The sequence below is a fragment of the Stenella coeruleoalba genome (genome assembly GCF_951394435.1).
Source record: "Stenella coeruleoalba genome assembly, chromosome: 11".
NCBI lineage: Eukaryota > Metazoa > Chordata > Mammalia > Artiodactyla > Delphinidae > Stenella > Stenella coeruleoalba.
The window spans coordinates 18,982,449-19,008,738 of record NC_137157.1 but is presented as its reverse complement, the minus strand read 5'-3'; the positions used below and the strand labels follow the sequence as shown (position 1 = coordinate 19,008,738).

The 26,290-nt window shown below is 44.1% G+C and overlaps 1 protein-coding gene across 1 annotated transcript in view; it reads right to left on the bottom strand.

The window, feature by feature from the left end:
- Window positions 1-26,290, bottom strand: part of PAH (phenylalanine hydroxylase) — a gene marked incomplete at its 5' end in the record, with an annotated part of 71,021 nt that overhangs the window by 16,430 nt on the left and 28,301 nt on the right. Inside the window, 2 exons of the mRNA XM_079937744.1 lie at window positions 4,662-4,729; window positions 17,832-17,920. Coding sequence (XP_079793870.1) covers window positions 4,662-4,729; window positions 17,832-17,920 — 157 coding nt within the window. The remainder of the gene's footprint in view (window positions 1-4,661; window positions 4,730-17,831; window positions 17,921-26,290) is intronic.

Here is a 26,290-nt window from a genome sequence, read left to right as displayed (position 1 = left end):
CCACCCCAGTAACATAATCCAAACCTGCTGCAGCTGCCTTCTAGATGGTTCTCGGCACAATTCCCAGCTCCATCTCTGACTTACCACTTTGAATCTTTACTATCGTATGGCCTCTTAGGTTCAAGCATTCATTTATTCATTCAACAAATATTTATTGAACACTCATGATGCTCTGGGAATATAGCAGTGAACAAAACAGTCAAAAATCCCTACCACTTACAATGGAATGTTACTCAGCACTAAAAAAGAAGGAAATCCTGCCGCATGCAAACACATGGATGAACTTTGAGGATATTATGCTAAATGAATCTAGCCAGTCACTAAAGGACAAATACTGCATGATTCCACTTACATGAGGTACATAAAAGAGTCAAACACACAGAAGCAGAGAGTTGAATGGAGGTTGCCAGAGGCTGTGGGGAGGGAAAAACAGAAGGCTGTGGTTCAACAGGTATTAAATTTCAGTTATGCAAGATGATTAATTTCTAGAGATTTGCTGTACAATATTGTCTATAGTTAATATTATTGTGTCGTATGCTTAAATTTTTGTTAAGAAACTAGATCTCATGTTAAATATTTTTACCACAACAAAAAAGAAACATCCCTGCCATGTGGAGCCCACATTTCTAGTGGGGGGGGAGACAGAAAATCCACACGATTCTGTTAGATGGTGAAAAGTGTAAGGGAGAAAAAGAAGAGCAAAGGTCCCTATGGGGAGTGCTAGGGAGGGGTTTCAGTCTTACTTGGGACATTGGAGAAGACCTGGCTGAGAAGGTGCCATTTGAATAAAGACCCAAGGAGGTGAGGGTTCACTCTGGAGCCCTCCTTTCACCTGCACTTGCCTGTTTGAGGTTCTGACTCAGACTTCCTGCATATTCAGCCTGACAGTACCCATCCTGGGGTCACTGGGGCAGTGACAGCTCTGTGCTCTTTACCTGCCTCCTGAGGCAGCTCATCCCAACCTAGACGTGAGTGGCCCAGGGGCCCCTGCTTTCCTGGGAAGAGGCAGGAGAATCTGAGCTGTAACTCTGCAGCTTCCCAGCTGTGTCAGACCTTGGGCAAGTTATTGCCACTAGCTGATACCTATATCTATATCTGTACCTGTATCTGTATCTATATTTTTTTTCAAAATAAGGATAATCAAAACTACCTAGTAACATTGTAGTGATAATCAAGTAAGCAATGTGTGAAATGCTGCCTGGATATAGTAAATACTTCAGAATTTAGTTTTATACACACACACACACACACACACACACACAGACACAGACACACACCAGCTTCCATGGTCTACTTAGGAATTGAATTCAGCACATTTTTTCCATCTTCTCCTTCTACCAAGAGGCCTGAGATTCTACAAGATCCTCAGTCTTTTAATATATCATCAATTATTTTTATAAAACTATGATCTCATTAACTAAAATAAACTAAGATATTTTGGGAAGAGTATCAATTTGGCTTGAAATACAAGGATTTCTAGTTAAGCCAATTAGCATCCCTCTTCCAAAAAAAAAACAAACCAACATGTTTTAAGGAGAAGACACTGCTTTTGAATTATTCCACCAACCAAAGATGGCATTCAAGGTACTCCAGCTCCTGGCATAGCCTTCCTCACTCAGTCTTATTTTACACCAAGTCCCCACACATGGAATTATTACCAGGACAAATAATTTGGTGCCCACAAAACACAACAGTAATCAGTGCCTCTTCAAAGTGATGTTTTAAGACTTTTGTTAAATATTCTTCTGGAGGAGAGTCAAAGCATCGCATGGTAGATGGGCCTAGAAGAGGTTGGCAAACAGCAGCAGGGTTTAGCTGCTTCCTTACTGTCTCCAGTAATTCAGCTCTGGCCCTAAATATATACTGATACCTCTACTAATAAAACAAAAGCCCTGTTTCTAAACAGACCTGCCCTCTCATCCACTATCCTCATTCTCTTCAGCTGATAAACTCCTACTCAATCTTCAATTCTCAGTCTAAATATCACTTCCTCTAACCAATTCCCCTGGTCTTCATTAAAGTTCCTAATTATGTGGCCTCATGACACTTGCGTTTTGACTTTAGTCATACCTATTGCATTTATTGTTCTTTTTGTTATTGTCTGTCTTTCTCAATGATCCCCCAGAAGACACAGAGTCTGTTTGTCTTGCTCTTGGCATGGGTCCTGGAACACAGTAAACACATTGTATCAACTGATCCTGTGATTCTAGGACTCAAGGGGCAGGAGTTTGAGCCCCATGTGGTAGGATGACTGGGAAGGCGCTAGAGACCAGAATGCGGGGCTGTTGGCATGGAGGGTGGTAGAGCCCAAGGAAGAGGGTCAAAGCTGAGTCCTGAAAGGCATGACAATTTCTGGGGTGGGAGGAGGAGGCCAGAGGAGACTGAGAAGAAGCCTCAAAGAGGAAGGAGGGAAACCAGCAGGAGCACAGTAGAGCTGATTCTCCTTATTGGCGGCAGTTCTGTTCCATAAAGTCACCATGAACTCTGAGTGAGTACTGAACCATAGCTCCTGCGGGAAATGCAGGACACAACTGATAATCCCTTGTCTTGTGTGTGCTTCTGGTTAAAGACACCTTGGTTAACGTATTTGTTGATAGATTCACACTGAACTCACAGCCAACAGCACTACAACAACTCAAGCCTGAAGGAAGCGTATCTAACACATTCTCCCCATTAAGCACGTCAGAGCCGTCCTGTACTTAGGAACACCAGCCAGCACTTCAGCACTACGCTGGAGCGCCATTTTAAACAGCAAAATTACCGACAAAAAGAACAAACATTCAACAAATGTGGCAGGGGACTCACATTTTTCCCTGCTCTGTGCATGTCTGGGAGTGAGTGTGAAAGTGCCCCGAGTTTGGGGGTCTCAAATAAATTTAAGCGAGGAATCTTGAAAGAATGAGAATCAATTGTACCAGATACCGAGATAAAAGACAATTGCAAAGAAGGAAGGGGTAGTCAATAGCATCAAAAGTTCAAAAGAGATGAGCTGAGATGAGGCTGGAAATAGGCTTTGAATTGGAGGACAAGTTCAGTCCCTAATGAGATATATGACCTTGAGTACATCACTTAACCATTTGGGATTCATCTATACAAGGTAGAAAATTGACTGGAAGATCTCTGGTATTCCTCTGAGTACCAGCCATCTATGAATAGTTTTCAAAAACCAGTTTAACTTATCCGATGACCATCCAGAATCATGAGGCATTCAACCAATTCCATACTTCTTCGTCAGGTGTAACATTTTTATGGAAAGGAGGTGGATTTGAGTTTTTCCCTTCAAATCCCAACAACCAAGAAGGAGTGAATGTATGTCATAAGCAGCTCCTGGATTATGTGAAGAAGTGTGGTCTCCTGACTCAGAGATCCCCAGACACTCAGGGAAGTGGTCGAGAACAACTTGCAGTTAAACAAGCCTGCGTTCAAAACCAGACTATGCCACCTACTAGTTCTATAACTTTGGCAAGTGACTTAATCTTTTTTAAGCTTTAGTTTTCCCACCTGAAAAAGGGGGAGTTATTATTAAAACTAAATGAAATAATGTAAACTAAGCATTTAGCAAAGCCCCAGACATAGCAAGGAGATGGTAAATATGACCTATTATTACTGACTATCTCAAGAAGGACTCTTGTCTGTACCTGATTTGATGGTGTCTACCTGTCCATGCTGGGGCCACGGTGGGGACAGGGGAGAGAGGTACCATGTTCTGTGATTCCTGCTTGCCGCAAGCCAAGGCCCAGCTGGGTCTAGATATGAACAAGGCCTGCACTGTTCTGGATCTTTCTACTACCAGGACTCATTCAGAGAAAGGAATTTTCTCATTTTCTCTGGAAGTCTTTCCCTTTGGAAGGTAGGCTTTTATTCAGTATACAGAGCCCTAGCATCTCCTTTATCTCCCTCATATTCTAGCAAAGCTGCTAAAATACCATCACCTCAGTGTTCTGAACAACCTGTTCCTTTCTTCTTGGGCATGTCTTTTCTCACACTCTTAACTCAGGAAGGGAGCTCAGGTCCCAAAACACTGAGTTTCTCATGGGAGCGTTTCTGTAGTTTCTGAGGACTCAAAATAGCAATGTGGTTCTCTTCCCAAATAACATATTTGACATTTGCATTTTCCTTTGACTGAAATCTGGTAGAGGAGGAGCACAGAACCCCAGATAGAAAAAAATAAACTCATCCTAAAATTGCCCTTCACATCTGGGTCAGATCAGATGAAAGTCGAACCCTGAGGCTTGGCTCTCCTGAAACCTCCAATGCTTCACCATTTCAGTAAAGCAGCCAACTCCCTCTTGAATGTAAAAGATTCTCTTTTGCCAGCTTCCCGTTCAATGTGGAGAATACCAGAGGCTATTTTACTCAGGACTGAGGCCTTTTATAATTACTTCAGACATCCCTGCGTAATTACACAACAAAGCCTGGGAGAGAGCTGGGCCCTGGCACAGAGGGTAATTTTGTTTTGTGTTGCGGTCCATTTTTTAAAATGTGTGTTATTCAAGGGAGGGTTTAAACACACACACACACACACACACACACACACACACACACACATACATACACACACAGGGGAGATTCTCTACACCGGTAGTTTCCCTTTGGGCGAGGGAGAGGCCGGCACGCCCCCCACCCCCTGCTCCACCTCCCACCCTGAAGAGCAGACTTACTGTCGATAGTTGTAGGCAATGTCAGCAAATTCCTTCCGTCTTGCTCGGTACACAGGATCTTTAAAGCCCTAGGAAGAAAGGAGATACTTGATTTCTCCAGGCTTTCGTGGGAGAGACCTGGCATATCTATGCATGTTTTGAGTGGGGGTCCTTGAGCTCTGAGAGTGCATCTCTCCTTCCCCTGATTATACTCTGAAAATAAAGTCTCAGTTAAACTGAGGGTAAGCTCTCCCACTAAATATCGTGAGTGACGCATTACTAGCAATGCTTTCAACTCAGTGTGAGCCTCTGCCTTGGGATTCCAAAGTGCAAACAGTGTCCAGGTTTTAAAGATATCTGATCTACAGCATTCTAACTTGTAAACTTGCTAAACTCGGCAGAGTTATTAGGATGAGTGTCTATGAAGAAGATATACAATAGCTGCTAAATTCCTGACCAATGGCATGTGTCTAGCACTGCCTCCTGACTTCTTGAGAGACAAACAAGTACATGCTTACTGCTATTGCAATTTAGAAAAAAATGCCATTTATCGAGTGTCTATTATGTACTAGTCTACGCGTGCTACGAACTTATTTTATTTATAACTCTCACAACAAATGTGTAAGGTAGACCAGTATGATTATCCCTTTCTTTCCAGAATACACACTGGCTCAGAGAAGTGCAGTCCGGTGAAGTTGAAGCCAGGATTTGAATCACCCAGTTCTTGCTCTTTTCACTTCACTTCAGTAAATGTCAACCTTTACAACTTGGCAGGGGCTCAACTCACTGAGATTCTGCCTCAGTACATAGAAAGGATGATAATAATTTCTCCTCTGAGGCTGACCTGCAGGCAGCCTTTCCTCAGCAATTGGCAAGCACCACACTTCTGAGTGAAAAGAGGCCAAGTGTGTCTTTCAGTGTTGGGGGTGTGGGGGGAGGTCACATCCCTGAGATGGACACGATCCCAATTGGTTAAAAGGACATTTTCCTTATATTTTCTTCTTAGAGTTTTATTGTTTCAGGTCTTACATTTAAGTCTTTAATGCATTTCAAATTCATTTTTTGTGAGTGGTGTAAGATAGGGGTCTAATTTCATTCTTTTGCATGTTAATATCCAGTTTTCCCAACATCATTTACTGAAGAGACTATTCTTTTCTCCATTGAGTATTCTTGGCTCCCTTGTCAAATATTAGTTGACTGTATGTGCATGAGTTCATATCTAGGCTCTTGATCCTGTTCTATTAGTCTGTTTGCTTTTATGCCAGTACCATGCTGTTTTGATTACTATAGCTTTGTAACATAGTTTGAAATCAGGACATGTGATTCCTCCAGCTTTGTTCTTCTTTCTCTCGATTGCTCCTTGACATTGGTCTAGGGAATGAATTTTTGGATATGACACCAAAAGCACAGCAACAAAAACAAAAGTAAATAAGTGGGACTACATCAAACAAAAAAGTTTCTGCACAACAAAAGAAACAACTAACAAAATGAAAAGCAACCTATAAAATGGGAGAAAATATTTGCAAACCATACCAGATAAGGAGTTAATATCCAAAGTATATAAGGAACTCATACAACTCAATAGAAAAAAAATCAAATAATCTGATTTAGAAATAGGCAGAGGAGACATACAAATGGCCAACAGGTACATGAAAAGATGCTCAACATCACTAATCATCAGTAAAATGCAAATCAAAATCACAATGAGCTATCATCTCATACTTGTTAGAATACCTATTATCGAAAAGACGAGAGATAAGTGTTGGCAAGAATGTGGAGAAAAGGAAACCTTTGTGCACTATTGGTGGGTATGTAAACTGGTACAGCTACTTTGGGAAACAATATGGAGGTTCCTCAAAAAATTGAAAATAGAACTACCATATGATCCGGCAATATCACTTCTAGGTATATATCCAAAGGAAATAAAATCACTTCCTTGGAGAGATATCTGCACCTCTATGTTATTGAAGCCTCATTCAAATAGTCAAGACATAATAAACAACCTAAGTGTTCACTGACAGATAAATGGATAAAGAAAACGTGGTATATACAAATAATGGGATATTATTCATCCATAAGAAAGAAGGGAAACCTTCTGACAACACGGATGGAACTTGAGGACATTTTACTAAGTGAAATAAGTCAGACAGAGAAAGACAAATACTGTATGATCTCACTTATACGTGGAATCCAAAAAAGCCAAATTCATAGACAGAGAGTAGATTGGTGGTTGCCAGAGGATGGAGAGTGGGATAAACAGGGACAGATGTTGGTTAAGGGGTCAAACCTCCAGTTACAAGATGAATAAGTTCTGGATCTAATGTACAGCACGACAATTATAGTTAACAATAGTGTCTTATATACTTGAAAATTGCTAAGAGAGTAAATCTTAAATGTTTTCACCACAGGAAAAGAACAGTAATTATGAGAAGTGATAGAGTTGTTAACTGACCTCATTATGGTAATCATTTCACAATATATACATGTATTAAATCAGCATCAAGCTTACACGATGTTGTGTCAATTATATTTCAATAAATCTAGAAAAAAGGTCATTTTCCCCCCAAAATTGATTGTGATCTGAGTTTTAGTAAGACAAGACACTGGTGTCACCACTGTAGAACTTTGCTTTGTTCCCTCCAAGCATTTACCAATAAACCATGCCGTCCATCACTTTAGCTTGAAATTTCTCTGTCCCACCATCCCTCCAAACCAAGACATTAGTGAATCAAAAACAAAGGCTAATGTCGCGGAGAGTAATATGTAAAGACTTTTTTTAAAGCATAAATACTCCCTGACTTTCAGATATTGTTTTTTTTTGTTTGTTTGATTGGTTGGTTGGTTATTTTTTTGTTTTTTTAAAATCCAGCTCGACCAATAATTCCAAAAACCCAGGGGTTCATGTATATAATGTAATTTCACCTGACAATCCATGGCATAGAGTCTGGCACACAGAAAGAACTACAAACACTTGCTGAAAGAGGAAAGGAAGAAAAGAATAAGGGGGAGGGAGGAATAAACAAAGGGAGGGAGGGAGGGAAGAAAGGAGTTCCCTATTTTGTTTCCCAGGATATATTTTGAGAAACAGAGAAATGTAAACGTTTCACACTGGAAAAGTAAAGTAAAATTACCATACTGTTTCGTTTTTTTGTTCTAAAACCAAATCCCAGATAAATTAAGTGATTATTCAATTTAGAAAAGATTCCAGGACATGGTCATTACAAAGTATAACTAGAGTGTTTTCTCTTAAGCACTGAATGGTTTTGAATAAACAGAAAAGCTTAGGAATCTGAAAACTTAAAACTGTGCTGGGCCCAGTTCTACTGGGTGAAGGTAAGTTGCTGTGGGATGATATAGTAAGAAGATTGGGCACTATCCTTTGATTTCCAAGCAGCTCTCACACACCCTTTTAGGAACCTGTCTACTGGGCTAAATGAAGAACACATCTCCATACTTAGGACTCAGAATATAACGTTAATGTTTGTCAATCATTAATGCTTGACCTTTACAGTCATCCTCACCTACAAGTCTTATTTAACAGTCATGGCCTTCTCTAGCCCCTAAGTACAAAGCATAGACTTTTGCGCTTGTGAGGTGCCTTGGAGAATATCTATATTTGTATTTTGATCTAGACATGAAGAAAGTGAAGCCCGTAGAGCCAATTGCCCAGGGTCCCTAAACTGCAGAACCTGCACCTCCACTTGGGTTTTCTGGTCCTAGCCAGGTGGTAAGTTGAGGTTTGAGGGCTGAGACGGGTAACCAGGGAGACAAGCGAAAAATTCCCTTACCCAGTGGATTTCCACTTCATTATACTGTCTCCAGAATGGGATGCCCATTGCAATTTCTCTTCCCATTTATCTTTAATCTTCAATGTACTTTGTCTAGGCAGTTTAAAGACTTTTCCATCAGTGAAAAAAAAAAGCTTAATATAAAATTATATATCCAGTAGGTATCAACTGTGTCAGAGGGATTATATAAATAGCATAAAAATGAAATGATGGAATAAATACAACCAAATCCAACAAAAGGTATGAAAATGGGAACTGTTTTATTCTTCTGTACTGTTTAGGCTTTTGAATTTTTCTACTGTGAGTGTGGATTTCTTTTTCCTTTTTACAGTTTGAGTTTATTTTATTGTTTCACTTTATTTATTTGAAGTATAATTGATTTATAATATCATGTTAGTTTCAGGTATATAGCACAGTGGTTATTATACATACATATACATATATATCTTTTTCAGTCTTTTCCCTTATAGGTTATGACGAAGTATTGATTATAGTTCCCTGTGCTATCCAGTAGGTCCTTGTTGGTTATCTATTCAATATATAGTAGTGTGTAGATGTTAATCCCAACCTCCTAATTTATCCCTACTCCTTTTATAATTAGAAGAAAAGTAAAATAATATTAAAAATCCATCTCAGATTATTATGGGAGGTGACAGCAGATTCATACATTGAGCTATATCAACACATCCAAATATAATATAATACAAAGATTTTCCATATGGGGAGGTTTCTAACCGTGGTCCTTTGCCAGCTCAAGTTTCTAAGAAGTTCATTATCAGCCTGCGAAGGGACCCTGCCAACTAGGCGGCACAGACTTTTGCTCTCTCAGTTAGCAGCGAAAGTCTGGGGTCCGTCTCTCAGGGACTGGGTCTTGCATCCTCTGGGCTGCCAGGTGACCACGGGCCTCCGCAGACATGTGGAATACACTCTGAATTAAGCTACAGTTGGTGATGACTAATCACCCTGTCTCAAATAAGCTAATAGCAGCAATTTTGGCCGCACTGCATGTAACCAAGTATGTTTGACAGGAAAATATATTGTTGGTGAAGGAGTGGGGAGGGAGAGGGGGAAGAGAGGAGAAATGGATGGGAGAAAGGGGAGAGAATTCTACAGGGTGCGAAGTGGTAACATCACCTGCGGTCCACATGCAATCACTTTCCTTAATCTCAGCATTTGTGTTACTTGTGGTGTCGAAGTCTGTGCTTTTGCTTCAGCGGGGATTTTGGGGAGACAGTAACCATATGGAAAAGTCTTCCGAGTGAGTATTCTTCTAGACTGAGATCTTTATCATTTCTTGATATCATGGTGGAGATTAAACCTCAGAAATGCCATCTTTAGACTACTGAAGTTGAACACGCTGGGTTGGATTACTCACTCATTCAATCCCTAGGAGCATGGCCTGATGGTTAGTTCACCTCTCAGAGCCCTAGTTTCTTCATCAGTAAAATGAAACTAGTAACGGTAGTTACCTCGCAGTGTCGGGTGGATTAGATTAGGTAATGTAAGCAGGGTATCATGTAAAATTCCAAGTACAAAGGAGACAGTGAAAAAATGATGCATTTGTGCACAATGGTGGGAAATCCACAAGCTGAGAAGTCTGGCTCAGAATATGAAAAGGATGTACTCTGGAATGGCTCACTCAGTCCCGTCACCCATCCCTGGGCTTTTAAAAGAGCACCTGCCGAATTCTTACCTTGCGATTTATTTTGCATCTAGGGCAATAGTGAGAGTCTTTCTGCATTCTATCAGTCCCACACCGACTGGAGGAAGGATGGTACACAGGAGACAAGAAGTTCTAAGTCGTATTTTTTAAGTACCTGCCATCGCCACGCCATAGACACTCACCAAAGACTTGCAAGTCAATAGACAAGGACGGCGCTGACCACAACCCCTCCTCTTGCCCACTCTGCATGGCTGGCCACGGTCACCACCAATAAGGCCAAGAAGACTGTCCTGGAAAAGATTCTGATACCTGACTTCCCAAGTCAGTAATCTGGGAATTGTTTTACCTCTCTCCTCTTCACATTTGATAATTTTTGTCCATTTTTCCTTTCAAATATCTTGAGTTTATCCTTTTTACTTTAATCTCACTGCTACACTTTTTTTTTTAATTTTTATTTTTTTTGCGGCACGCAGGCCTCTCACCGTCGCAGCCTCTCCCGTTGCAGAGCACAGGCTCCGGACGCGCAGGCTCAGTGGCCATGGCTCACAGGCCCAGCCGCTCCGCGGCATGTGGGATCTTCCCGGACCGGGGCATGAACCCGTGTCCCTTGCATCGGCAGGTGGACTCTCAACCACTGCGCCACCAGGGAAGCCCTCACTGCTACACTTTGATTCAGGCCCCCATCATTTCTCTCCTGGACTACTACAAATACTTTCCAAGTGGCCTTTCTTTGTCTGTTCCTCATAACCCCCTCCCTCACTTCAGCCCAAGGAGACTTACAACATACCAACCTGGTAGGGTCTCTCTCTGCTCTACAAACTTTCAATGGCTTCTTACCACTTTTAGGATAAAGTCCAAAATCCTTAACATTGTGCACAAGGTTGTACGTGATTTGGCCCTGCCTATGTTTCCAACTACAATTGCCTGTATACTACGTCTCCAAATTTATCCAAATCAGTCTTATTTGAATTCTTTGAACACACTATGCTTTTTCCCATGTTAAGGCCTTCACACATGCTGTTCCCTGTGATTGGAACACTCTTTCACACTCTCTCAGACTAACAAGCTACTACTTGGTCTTTCCAACTTGGTTTCAGCTTTTAGGAACCTACCTTGATTGTCCTGAAGTTTATTAGTTTCCCTCTACAATAAGTTCCCTCGGCAAATTGAGTGCTTCTCCTTTCGATCATTATATTTGTTAATAATTACTAAACTCAGGAATCTGTTTATCTTACTTATCACTGGATTTTCAGGGCAAAGCGTACTTAGCATACTCCTGAGTAGGAGCTGTTAAGAAAAATTACGCAAAACTTAGGCAAAAAAAATTACTGTGTGCCTTTTCAAAGTCCTGTTAGATCACTGGCTAACAAGCTCACTGTATGCTCTAGGGGCAGGTAGATTTGTTTGATGTGCAACTGACTACTTAGTAAGGCCCAAACTCTTCAAAGTTAGATGTTGACTTTTAGAAGATTGGTAAGTTGCAAAACATTTATTTTATGATCAAGTTGCAAATGACTTCTTTCCAGTAGAAAACACTCATGGTGATGGCTTATTGTTTTATAGGACGTTAGTCATGTGTATTCACCTTTTCAGTCTCATCTGGCGTCCTACTTTTCAATGACCATATATATGCTTTGGTCTCTTGTATCTTCCTTTGCACCATCCTTGTCATCTTGTTTCCCTTACTAACCAGGTCAATGGATTTTAGACAGATGTTCACTATCTACCTGTATCTCTTTAAAAATTATGCTTTTGACAGAGCAGCTTAGTAGAAGTGCAAGAAGTCTTTGATGAGGGACTTCCCCACTGGTCCAGCGGTTAAGACTCCATGCTCCCCATGCAGGGGGCCTGGGTTTGATACCTGGTCAGGGAACTAGATCCCGCATGCATGCCTCAACTAAGAGCCCTTGTGCCACAGCTAAGACTCAGCGCAGCCAAATAAATAATTTTTTTTTAAAGGAAGTCTTTGATGACTCAGCTAGCTGACTAATCCTTAGAACAGACTTTGACAGGGCTCTCGGGTGGAGAAGGATGGATGGGCAAAGGAAGAGGGAAGGAGAGACGTACTGGAAAGACCTGCTCTTGGGGATGAGCGAGGCTTTCTGGAGAGTAGGGAAAGTCAATATCCACGCCTTGAAAGATTGAAAAGCAGTTTGAGAGATTTAGATCAAGAAGTAGAAAGAGACACAGAAAAGCAGTTGTATTAGCTAATATTTTCTCCACCAGAAAGCCTCCCCTTGTGCAGATCTTCAGCAGGTGCCAGGGAAACTGGAGGAGGGAGCTCTGGGGTTTGGGTCTGTGTGGCAGAGGTTCCTTGTGCTCCCCAATATCTGAGCCCCCTTACTTTCAGAGAACATTGCTAAACCACTGTTCCCAGCCTCCTTTGCAGGAAGTAGCAGCCCTGTGACTGAGCTGCAGTCGGTGGAATTCGAGTGAAGCTAAGTGAGTCACCTTGAATCCTGGATCATAAAAACCTCCCAGGCATAATTTTTACTTTCTTCTCCCATGCCTGGGAGAATGGAGACAGCTTCCAGGACCCAGATGAGGGTTCTTCCATTAGATGGAAGGAGACTTGGTCTCTGTCAAGACTGCATGAAGCAGTTTCCCTATTGACCAACACTGGAAATGAACTTTTATTGGGTAAATCCATAGAGATTTGGGGGTTGTTTGATAAACAGTTGGCCCTATTGACCTTGTTACTAGAGGGCTCACCTCAGATCTCCCTCTTTCCCAAAGTCCTCCCTAACCATTCCAGTCCCCCAACTGGACTGAACGTTAGAACTGATAGTGAACTTAGAACTGATACCGTATGCTGTCTGACTCATTAAACCTGGTGTTTAATCATGTACTTTGTGTGTTATGATTTAACCAAATATCACCCAAGCTGTGTTCCATGGAACACTTACCATTTAAGATAATATTGCATAGTATTCCATGAAAAAGGGGTTCCATGGGTAAATAAACTTAAGGGGCATTGGTTGAATGGGTGTCATTTTTACAGGATTTTCCAAAGCCTCTAATGGGACTTGTAAATGCTTAAAATGAGGTTCTAGGATACAGCCTTTCTCCCTTTGATCATGAATTTCTTTTCAAAGACTGCAATTTGAGAATCATGCTCATGACCCTTGTAGAAGTCCTATGAGGTAGTGAGTTTATTTTGATCTGATGCTCTGTGTTCAAAGTATAAAACACAGTGCACACAGTTCTGCAGCATCAGTGTGAAAAGCTTGGCCTGGGGAAAGAAGTAGGGGGAAGGCTTTACGGAAACCTAGATATATGAGTTGGGCCTTAAAAGATGAAGAGAGGTTTGCCAGCAGGGAAAGAAGTGAGAGGATAGGGAAAAGTGTCCCAGAGAAAGGAAATGACATGAACAGGAGCACAGAGGCTGGGAGGTGGTCAGAGAAAGGAGAGTCCGTTTTAGAAATGGGAATCCCACAGACCCACTTGAATTCCGCCTGCCAAGCTGTATCCCAGTCCCCTCCGGCATCCCTTGGGAAGAGTGGGCACCCCTCCCTGCTCTACCCCGAGACTGAAGGCCCCTGGAGGGCAGACACCATGTCTTATGAATCATTTCCACCCCCTTTCCTCTACGCGGCTTGGGACACAGTTCACATACACGTGAGGCCACACAGCCCTCTTCATCTGAGATTTCTCCTCTGAAAATGAGAAAATACAATCCTCCCAGGATGGTTCTAACATTTAAATTTTGAAAATGTGGGTAAAACATTTAGCACAGTGCCTGACATACAGTCCACGTGTAAGAAATGCTAGCTGTGAATGTCATTCGCTTAATAAATGTTTGTGGAAGGAAGAAGGGAAGGAGAGAAGGTGGGAGACTGCTGGCAGAAGAAAGAAGGTCAGCTACCCCATTTCACGGTCCCGCTTCACTGGCGAGCTGAAAGGCAAATGCCCTTTACCCTGCCTTTCAGGAACAATCTTCCTTGGTCTCGTTTCTCCAAGTGGCTGTTTTGGAGGCCCTGAAGTGAGTTGCTGGGTCCAATGTCAGCGCACGCGGCCAGGGCAGGGGGTCAGGGGGAGGTCATCCTGAACACCGGGGGACCACAAGGAACGGAGGGTTCTTTCGGGGAGGACACCCCAGCCACTCCTCATGGTGGGGCCAGGCCCTGTGAGGCCCAGAGGCTGCAGGGAAGCACCCTGGAGGGTTTACTCTTGACATTGGCCTGTGAGTTCCCGGGATCTGATGAGAAGCCACAGGAAGGAACAGAGAGAGCCTGGCCTCCTCGTCAGGGGGACTGTGTACCTGATAAATTATAGTTTTATGATAAAATGCATGACATGGAGAGCCCAGGGACCCAAAGACATGGGCTGGATCTGTAAAGACAATGAATTCCAGAGGAGTTTTAAGTCCAGCCCTGACTGCCTCTGAGGAGACAAGAGGATAAAGAGAGGGAACAGGCCATATCTGAGGACTGGCCTCTTCCCCCACTGTTCCCTGTGAGCCAGGCACGTGGCCAACAGATGGGACATGAGACAGGGAAGGAGGAGGCAGCTGGGGAAGAGGAGAAAACGCCCGACAGGGCCCATATCAGGTACGGGGTCAAGGGTGGCCAGCTTTTCTTAGAAACAGTATTTTTGGAGATGTTTTGCTCCCAGGGCAGAACGGCCCGACACTGACTCGTCAAAGGGGATGTAAAGCTTCTCCTTGTATGACATTGGCCATCCCCAGGGCCCCATGGGACTGGGTTGCATCCTACCCAGGAAGATGGGACCGGCATCCAAATGCTCTGACTTCACCTCTAGTTTTTGCAGGGAGAGGAAACTATCAAACTCTTAGAGGAAAACATAGGCAGAACACTCTATGACATAAATCACAGCAAGATCCTTTTTGACCCACCTCCTAGAGAAATGGAAATAAAAACAAAAATAAACAAATGGGACCTAATGACACTTCAAAGCTTTTGCACAGCAAAGGAAACCATAAACAAGACCAAAAGACAGCCCTCAGAATGGGAGAAAATATTTGCAAATGAAGCAACTGACAAAGGGTTTATCTCCAAAATTTACAAGCAGCTCATGCAGCTCAATATCAAAAAAACAAACAACCCAATCCAAAAATGGGCAGAAGACCTAAATAGACATTTCTCCAACGAAGACAGGCAGACTGCCAACAAACACATGGAAGAATGCTCAACATCATTAATTATTAGAGAAATGCAAATCAAAACTACAATGAGATATCATCTCACACCAGTCAGAATGGCCATCATCAAAAAATCTACAAACAATAAATGCTGGAGAGGGTGTGGAGAAAAGGGAACCCTCTTGCACTGTTGGTGGGAATGTAAATTGATACAGCCACTGTGGAGAACAGTATGGAGGTTCCTTAAAAAACTACAAATAGAACTACCATATGACCCAGCAATCCCACTACTGGGCATATACCCTGAGAAAACCATAATTCAAAAAGAGTCATGTACCAAAATGTTCATTGCAGCTCTATTTACAATAGCGCGGAGATGGAAACAGCCTAAGTGCCCATCATCGGATGAATGGATAAAGAAGATGTGGCACATATATACAATGGAATATTACTCAGCCATAAAAAGAAACAAAATTGAGCTATTTGTAATAAGGTGGATAGACCTAGAGTCTGTCATACAGAGTGAAGTAAGTCAGAAAGAGAAAGACAAATACCGTATGCTAACACATATATATGGAATTTAAGAAAAAAAAATGTCATGAAGAACCTAGGGGTAAGACGGGAATAAAGACACAGACCTACTAGAGAATGGACTTGAGGACACGAGGAGGCGGAAGGGTAAGCTGTGACAAAGCGAGACAGTGGCATGGACATATATACACTACCAAACGTAAAACAGATAGCTAGTGGGAAGCCGCCGCATAGCACAGGGAGATCAGCTCTGTGCTTTGTGACCACCTAGAGGGGTGGGATAGGGAGGGTGGGAGGGAGGGAGACGCAAGAGGGAAGAGATATGGGAACATATGTATATGTATAACTGATTCACTTTGTTATAAAGCAGAAACTAAGACACCATTGTAAAGCAATTATACTCCAATAATAAATAAATAAATTAATTAATTAATTAAATAAAGGTGGGGAGCCTGAAATCCAATTTCTATCCTTAGATTAAGTAACTTCACAAGTAAGAATCAAAGAAGCTCTGGGAGTTCACACACACAGGCAGGAAGATTCACTGCCAAATTATCGTAACAGTGAAAGACTGCAAACCTCCTACGAGCTCGCTGTTGGGGGCTGGTTAGTAAGTTGTGGCACTGCATTTAACACATATATGTTCATGTCTGTCTAAATAAATAAAATATCGATTATTTTTGGACAGTGTAATAGGTGATTTTTGTTTTTTCTGTTCTGAAGCCTAGGAGCAGGGGGGGAATTCACCTTTGCTTCTGTTTATAAAACACTTTGTCAGTGTAAAAAAATGCAGAATAGTACCAAGAGAAAAAAGAGAAATAAAAAATAAATAAGATTAAAAAAGAGATTACGGATGATCTTCATTCCCTTCCTCATGCTTTTCTGTATTTTCGAGTCCACGCTAAGGGGTTTACGATTTGAATTGGAACAACAACTGTTCATGTTTTAAAAGGCCAGCCTACCCCCGAAATAGCTTGCTCTTTGTCTCTGTGAAGAGGCCTGAAGTTCTGTCACTGGCTAGACGTTTGTCCTCAGGCACCGTGAGCACTGAGGTAAGAGTCAAAGGATCCAAAGTTCAGCATGGGACCTTAGAAAAGTTATTTACTCATGTTGGGCCTTAATGAATCTGTCTGTAAAATGGGAACGTCTGTTTTGCTTACTGAAAAGAGCCCTTGTGAAGAGCAAGTTCACGACCTGCTCAACTGTAAAGACCACATAAATGGAAGAAGAAAACAGAGTCCTGATGAAATGCAGAGGCTCCCAGGAAGTTACAGTAACCATCGCTTTTGTGAAGGAAAACAGCTTCCACGTCATTTAAAGATTGAGGGACCATTTGCCTGGGCAGAGAATAAAAGACCATCAACATGATGGTGGCATTTCTCACCCACGGGCTGCTCCTCCCTGGAACCCTCCGCCCTAGAAAAGGGGAATGATTAAGATCCCTGACCCTGGTCCTTCACTTAGAAATATTAAAGGACACGGAACACAGTCCGAGTTCTCTGTCAGATACATCAGATCTTTTAAGTTCTGACCACAACCCACCGCCCAGGCTCATAATCTGACACTCTCAAACGCTCACACCTAACACGCCAGCCAGCCATTCCCCAAATATTCCGGATACTTTCAGAACGCTGAGCCTTTGCATATGCTGTACCCTCAGCTCCTAAAGCCTCCCAGTTCCTTGTTGGACTAGCATCTTGTTCTCAGGCTTTGAAATCCAGTGTCACCACTCCCTACAGCTCCACTGTACCTGGCAGAGTTGTTAGTAGTTCAGTGTTTCCCGGACGCTTGATTTAAACCTCTGGAGTGGGACCAAGTCAGAAATAAAGATAGTTTACATATGTGTGTGTGCTTGTGTGTGTGTGTGTGTGTACACATCACTTACATATATGATACATAAACAATAGTTTCTGGATGTAGATAATGATCTGTATTTGCTTCAACAATAGTAACCATGACAACGATGTTGCTGAAGATGTCTAAGTAGGCACTCAATAAATGTTTGTGGTACAAGCAAACAAAGACACATGGCTCCAAAGGAAGGGCGGGGAGTCCGGTGCGGCAGGGGAGGTACTAACAGAATCTCATCAGAGGGGCCATGGACTCACGGGGTGGTCTGCATCCAGTTCCGCTCCATAGCTGAGAATCTGATTGGCAAATCTGTCGAGCTCTTGAATGGTTCTTGGGAACCAGGGCACTGCAACACAGAAAGGGCAAAGTCCTGAGCAGCAGATTGGCAGGACGCGGCCAAAGCCCTCACCGAGATCAGAAGCTTGGGACCAGCTCCAATTAAAGTCCACGGTGGTGGCAAGTGGGGTCCCAGCTAACCCATGAAAGTCAAATCTTATTTTCCTTGGAAACTAATTTTATTTACTTATTTGCTTATTCAACTTTACTGAAGTATAATCAACAAAAATTTAAGGTATTTTAAGCATATACCATGGGGATTTGATAGACATATACGTGGTGAAAGGATTCTCCCCATTCACATGCATCACCTCATATATTTATCTTTTGTGGGGGGAGGATTCTACTCTCTTTGCAAATTTCATTGCTGCAATACAGTGTTATCGACTATAGTCATTATGTTTTACGTTAGATCCTCAGACCTTAGTCATCTTATAGCTGAAAGTTTGTACCCTTTTACCAACCTCTCCCTATTTCCCGACCCTGAAGCCCCTGGCAACCAGTTATCTACTTTCTGTTTCTATGAGTTTACTTTTTTTCTTTTTGAAGATTCCACCTAGATGTGATACCATGCGGTATTTAACTTTTTTTTTCTGTCTGACTTATTTCACTTAGCACCTTGGAAACTAATTTGAAAACACATTCCTAAACATACTCTCTTTCCTGGAAATTTTCTCTGAATTATCTCAAAATTCGTCTCCTTTCCACCTATCGTGGCATAGTGGAGTGGTTTTTGAAGGTTTACTGTAGCAGCAGAATATTTCATGTAATATGTGTTTCAGGCATATTCCGGAATATAAATTAGGTAAAACAGAGCTGTTCTACTGTAAGCACAGATGAGCCCGTGAGCTCTCTTCTCTTGACCCCATCTTCCTATCATGAGTCTCCCTCCCAAAAGGGCCCCCAGGGACCCCAGCAAAACCGTTTGATGCCAAAGCCAATTTGAAAGCCACCGGTGACATAGAATGAATGCAGTCCGGCAGTTTGACGATGCCTTGCAGCACCTAAAAATCTGTGGGCTTGTTCTGAAGCAGCAGCATAGTGGGAGAGAAGATGGGGTCTGCGTTGTGTGACCCACAGTGACTGGGTCCTGCAGAGGGACCCCAGGGCGAAGCGCAGGTGGTAGCTCCTAAATGTATGTGGCCTTCAAGAAAGAAGACACACTGGGAGTGGAGTCATCCTAAGAATGAACAGACGAGGACATTTTGAACTGTAAGTTCCAAGCAGTCAGGAACCAGGCAGGAGTGCACTGTAGTTCTAGGTGCATGGAGGGAAAGGAGGGAGGAAAGTTTAGGGGAAAAGATGCTGAACCTACAGCCAGTTAGGTCTGGCTTAGAATCTCGGCCCCAGCTGCCTATTCATCTTCTCTGTGTCTCAGTCCCAACTCCGTGAAACGGAGAATAGCAGCAACAGCAATAGAAAGCATCCCAAACATTTTTTGAGACCTTACCACGTGCCAGCCTCTATGCTTAGCATTTTTGGTGAAATATCTCCTTTAATCTGGGGATTGTTGCGGGGTGTAAATGAGAATGCAGGCAAAGGGTGCAGCCGAGTGGCCCACAAAAAGGTAGCTTTCCATCTCTTGCACGTTATTTCTGATTCTGGCCCTGCTCGGGTGGGGCAGGAAAGAACATGCCTGCCATCTAGTGGCCAGAGTGGGGAACTGTCTTCCATGGTCTATAATAACAACGGCATCAGACGGGAATCAGCTGCATTCCACCAAAAGAAGATGCTTATCTGAATAGCAGTAATGACGGTCCATTTAGAGCCTCGTTTCCATAGATCTGAGATGCTAAGCTTTCTAATTCCTATGTTAGTAATAAAAACTAACACTGAGTATCATTCTAAATACTTTACTTAGTATTTGTACTATTGGTGGGTACTGCTGGTCTGCTCATATTATAAATGAGAAAACTGAGATACAGAGAGGCTAAGTGACAAACCCAAATACACACACTGCTAGGAAACAGTGGATTCAGGATTGGAACTCGGGCTTGGATGACTCTGTGGTCTCAGTTCTGGATCGCAAAATCTGTCCTGCCAGGTATGGGGGTGGGGCGCACAGTGGTTGTGAGGGCTGGAGCCTGACGGCCCGATTGTGTTTACAGTTTCCCACCTGAAGGCTTCCATGCCCCTAAAACCAGCCCACTTCTCAAGGTGAGCTCCCTATGATAGTAATAATGGGAACAGACGTAGTAATTCCAGCTAATGTTTATATAGCTCTTGCTGCGTGCTAGGCACCGTCCTAAACACTTTGCATACCGTACCTCACCCAATTCTCCTAACAGGCCCATGAGGTAGGAGTTATTATTATCCCCATTTTACAGAAGAGGAAACTGAGGAACAGGGAGGGAAGTCTCTTCATGGACCTCTGCGGTCCCAAAGGCTAGACTTTGGAGTCTGGGATGACTCCGCACCATGTTCTGCTCACTTAGCATGGGACCTGACTTCCCACTTTGTCACCTGAATTCTCCTCAAGCTTCTCTTTCTCCTTGAATCCAGTGCCTTCCCTTGCACAATGGACCTCTGTTGTCAGCACTGAAAATGGGGTCTATTCCTTACCCGAGTTTGGAAGGGCTTGAGGAAGGACATCCTATCGCAGTCAGCCAGGACTCGGGATTTCCTCCAAGACCCTTCCTGGTTCTCTAGCATGTTGTCGCCCTGTTACCTCACTTCCAAGGCAGCCCATCCCCACTCGTTCATAGTCTCTCTTTTGCCTAAAAATTATCCATAATTCTGGCAGTAACAGCTGCCCCCAGCCCTTTCCTGCTGCACCCCTTTCTGACTTGGGGGGGGCGGGGTGGCCGTTAGCCCTGCCAAAGGCGTTTCCATGATTATGTACTGAGCATCCCCTACTACCAGGCACTGGACGTTGAGAGGTGAATACAGTGGAGTCTTCATGCCTGTGGTGCTTATATTCTAGTGAGGGTGACAAGGAATAAACAATAAATAAATTTAAATATATAACAATGCCGGGAAGTTCCTGAAGAAGAACAAAGCAGTGCAAGGAGATGGGGATACTATTTTATATAACATCCTGTGGTTCCAGACCCCAGGGTGAGGGTCCTAGAGACATGACACGACCTTGCCATGGCTCAAGGGGACTGTAATAGCCAGAGTCTGTTCCTAGATCTGCCCCAGATCTGGTTCCCTATTTGCCTCAGGGAGACACAGACTGGTCATGGTTAAGGGCCTGGATAACAGAGCCACACAGCCTAGGCTTGAATGCTGTCTCTATATTTACCCTCTGTGGCATCCAGGACAAATTATTCCTCTTTGTGCCTCAGTCTTCCCGTAAGTAAAGTGGGGATAATAAAGTATACTTATAGAAACAACATAAGTTTAAAAGAGTTAATATGTGTGATTTGTTGAGAACAGTGTCTGGTACATAGTAAATACAGACTCATGTTGGAAATACTGTGGGTTCGGTTCCAGACCACCGCAGTAAAGAGAATAGCACCATAAAGTGAGTCACGCGAATTTTGCGGTTTCCCAGTACATATAAGAGTTATGTTTACATTATACTGTAGTCTATTAAGTGTACAACAGTATTATGTATGAAAAGACAATGTATATACATTAAATAAAAAATACATTCTTGCTAAAAAATGCTAAGCATCATCTGAGCCTTCAGTGAGTCATAGTAGTGATAGCAAAGATCACTGATCTCCGAACACCCTAACAAATATAATCATGAAAAAGTGTGAACTATTGTGCGAGTTACCAAATCGGGACGCAGAGGCAGGAAGTGAGCCAGTGCTGTTGGGAAAATAGCACCAATAGACTTGCTTGACACAGGGCGGCCACAAACCTTCCATTTGTAAGAAACACAGAATCTGTGAAGCACAGTAAAGCAAAGCACAACAGAAGAGGTACGTCTGTACTAGTATTATTCAGCTGCAAGCTCCAGGGATTTTTTTTTTTTTCTTTTTACTCTGCCGTTAATATAGTGCAGGGAGCAGAGTAGAAAGTCTTTCCGCAAGGCCAGGAAGTCAACCACTTACTCTGTTGTGTAACTGAGCGAGCATTTTATCGCTCAGAGCCTTAGTTTCTTTAGCCACAAAATGGATTAAAACTGTCATTCCCTATTATTGCCATCATTGCATGCATTAAATGCTATAGGAAATGGGACACATCTTAGCAGAGTGACCGGCCCACACAGTAAGTGCTCAATCGGTGTTTACAATTAGGATGGGAAAAAGTTTAATGATGATGATGAAGAAGAAAAAGGAGGAGGGGAAGAGGAGGAAAGAAGGGAGACTGGAGTTACAAGCTCCTTTTCAATCTGGCTCTGATGTTACCAGGATTCCTGATCTTGGGCCTCAGTTTCCCCCTGTATAAAATTCGAGCTGGGGGATTCACTAGCCGCTGCAGTCCCTTTTGGGTTTCATATTCCAACTATGGAGGGCTGAGGCTGGCCAGGGGACACATGAAAATATATTGATACTTCCAGTCAATTAATGTGTCGGCCTCGCTTGTTTCTGGAAGCAGAGCCACTGCATTTCTTCAGCATCCAGAATGCATGGCCCCCACCATTTCCCTTTCTCTCACCCAAGAAACAGGGCTCTACTCCGGAGAGAAGCTTTGTTGACCCCGCCTTGGTTCACAGCTGGGTGAACCAAGCTGGCCGGCTCCCAACTGAACGCCAGAGGGCAGCAGAGCAGCATATTTTCAGCTTTGGCTGACCTTTTTTTTTCTTCTCTCCTCCAAAGGGAAAACACTTTGTAGTTGGGCCACATGGCTTGGTTCAGACCTCTTGGTGGAAAAAAATATCAGAGAACTTGAGAGGGCTGCAAAGACTCAAAGGACTCAAGTCTTGACAAAGAGAAGGCAAAGGTCGAAGCAGCTTAGCAAGTCCCAGGACCTAGTCAGGGAGACTGTCAGGGACCCCCAGGGGAGGGGGCACTGCGAGGCCATGGGGTGCTCACCCAAGTCCAGGGGCCTTCAGTGGCTTCTGGGCCCCATGATCATCCAGAAAAGGCCCAGAACAGAGCAGGCTAGAGAAGTGGCAAAGCTTTGTGGCTATAGTCACACAGACTCTGGAGCCAGACTGCCTGGGTCCAAATCTCACCTGGGCTACTTTGAGACGTTGAGACTTTGTGCAAATTACTTGACCCCTTTGTTCCCCAGGTTCCTATCTGTAAAACGGCTATAATAAGAGGATGTACTTCCGAGTGTGTGAGGATTAAATGAGCTACGACTAGGACAGTGCTTGGCACAGATACTCACATTACGAGTATTTGGTATTATTATCACTATCGTGATCATTATTATCATTAGAGAAAGCCAGGTAATAAGGAGGGATGGGCCTGCTACACACTTTCTCCAGGCAGCAGCCCAGTCCTACCTTTGGATCGGTTCCCCCATCCCCTCCCCAGACCTCATGTGAGGTTAAGGTGTTGTCTCCCGGAGGCCGCCGTTGGGTACAGCCTCTGCAGTAGAAAAGAGGACCCAGGCTGGGCTTGACGATTAAGAGAAGTAGTTCACCAGCTGTCAGCCTGGGGAGCAGGGACGAGCAGGGCTTAAGGAAATGAGACCCAGGAGAGGCAAGTTCTGGGTGTTGGGGGGTCAGGGGGGACCAAGGTCCTGCCATGGCTCACTGCCTGGGGAAGAGGCCCAGCTGAGCACGGCTGGGAAGCAAAACAGGGTGCGGACGGCAAGTGCTAAAGGCAGGAGACTGCAGAGAACCGACTGGAAGCCGGTAGGTCTGCGTTCAAGTTTCAGCTTTCCTACCCATCCCTCCCACAGAGAAAGTTCCTTGATTTCTGAGTTTCTGGCTTCTCATCCGTGAAACAGGTGCGGCAGCCACGCGCTCACCTACTCTTCGGTTAGGATGAGAAGCCACTGACACCCAGTAGGTAGACCTGTGGCATCATTACACTTGAACCTCTCAAAAAAAAGTCCCAGGGACACTTGTCTGGTTAAGTAAGGTTCCGCAGGCCACTGGTGGCAGGGGCAGAGCTCATACCTGTGTCTCCATCCTCGACACCTGGGCTCTTCTCATTTCCCCAGCCCCAAAGTTACAGTTACCTATTTTTCCTTTAAAGTTACATTTTTTGTGAGCTTCCCATACATCAGATGCTGCGCTAAGCCCTTTACTTCCATTGTCTGTTTCAATTCTCAGAGTAACCCTAGGGGGGTAGACACGATTATTTCCGCTTTACTGATGAGCAAACTGAGGCTCAGAGAGATGAAACGACTTGTTCAAGATCACAGCACCGGCTGGGCGGGAATCCGAACTCTGTAGCTTGTGCGCTGAACTTGTGCGCTGAGCTGTGCTAGGCTGGTTTAGAATAAGGTGCAGGTGAGCGGCCCTTGACTTTAGATTTCTGTTCTCCTGCCTGGAGAGGGGAAGGAGATGACAAACTAACACAGGAATTTAGAGGGGCTTGAAGAAAATCCCTAGGACAGCCTCGGGTCCTCACCACCTTCCATCCCGAGCCCCCCTGGCTTTAGGGGAGGTAACTATTTAATACCTAAGTCCTCGGTTCCTCAAAGACACCTTCACATTTCCTTTCTCTTCTTCAGTGACACTCACAGGCCCTTCCCCTCCCACCCAGTCTCACTCACAAAGCCGGGAATCCAGACTGACCCCAGAGACCCAGGCCTCTGTTTTGAAAAGTTAAATCAGATTAGCTCATTAATGACCTTTGCAAATACATCCGCGGTGGGCTGGCCCCTGTGAGCCCCTCCACGGGCTGGCGGGCTGCGGGGCTCCGCAGTTAATGAATGGCTTGGGCAGGCTGGTGCAACAGAGGCCCTCTGTGAGGAAAGAAACATCCGGGGTGGGGGCGGGGTGCGGATCATTAATAAATATTGATTTGACTCCAAGGGAAGCAGCCAGAGGGAGAGCTGGCCCTGGACACCCACGTCGCGGTCTCATTAAGTCGGGGTCAACCGCTCAGCCTGGGCGCCGAGGGGCGGCTGGCTCAGGGGTGCTCCGGAGCAAAAGCCTTCCGCAGCCCCCAGGCCTGGCTGGAGCCTGCTTCCCGGCCAGCGGGTCAGAACTGGCCCATTAAATTTATAGCAGTTCAAGGTGCAGCCTGGGTCCTATCTAACCCCCTCCCTCCACCAGCCCCAGGGTGTCGCCAACAAGGCACCCAGGCTTGCCCCAGACTTCTGTCTCCAGGCTGTCTCAGGGAGAGCCATAAATCCTCGGCTTCCTAGGCCCAAAATAGAAGGGTGTTTTGCACCCCTTCTTCCCAGGCTCCTGGATGTCCCCTCTGAAGCCTCCGATGGCCTCCAGCTGGGCAGAGAAGCCTTTGCTGTGCTGATCACAACAGATTAAGACGTCTGAGGGGGTTAGTTTTCTCTTTTAAGGAGCTTCTATTTTCTTTTTTGAAGAAGGAACGCCCTTCAGGAAGGTCTTGGCGAGAACAGGTGACCCAAACGCTGGCCGACGGAGCCAAGCTGGTCCCTGCCTCCTGGATGGAGCCGAGGCGTGGTAGGGCAGGGCCCACTTTTATCACTGACAGCCCAGGCAAAGCCTTTGATCTCTCCGTCCACATGTCAAAATGAGAATGAGAACCAGATGAATAAAAGGAACCTAGCAGGAAGTAAAGAGTGAAATGGAGTGGAAATGAATAAATGGATGGAATGAGTGAAAGATACAAGGGAAATAATGAATAAAGAAAAGGGCATTTATTCCAATCACCAAGCTAACCTGGAGCTATCCTCCTCATAGCCTTTTTAAGATGTCACTTATCTTATAAACGTGCCTATTGGCAGGTTGTCCACCATATTCCCAAATACTGAATTCTGTTTTCTGAGCGCTCACGTTGCCCTGAGATCTGACTACTGGCTACTTACAGCTGGAGTTACAGACAACCTCCATTGGATCAAACAGAATGCATCTAAAGCCTTTTCCATATGTCTGTCCCCCTCCAGGAGCCCCTCCTTGGCCCTGCTCCCCCTCTCCCCACCATGCCCAAGAATGACTTCAGTGTATCTCCTAGATGCTCCTGACACACGCCCACTTCCCTGTCCCTGCATAGACATGGCCAAACAGCAACTACCTCCTACACCATAAGACATGTGAGTCAAGGCACCACGTGTGCTGTTTTCCGTACTGCATCCCTCCGTGTGGCTGCCACCGAATGGACGCTCGATAAATATGCGTTGCATGAATGAATGATCAACCGAATTAGGGCATAAATGGGAATGAAAGAGAAGAAGGTGGTAAAGCAGACTCTGGTTTTTGAGAAGGAATAGTAGGAGAAAAAGGAAGAAAACCCCAATCGTCAGGATTTTAATAAGTAAGAGCCAAGTCATTCATAAAATACTAAGGAAAAAGAGAATTCTAGGGGGAAAACGGCGTCAAAGGCTACAAATATTTCAAAGAGGATGAAAACAAGAAAGAGGTTACTGCTTTTGGTAACGG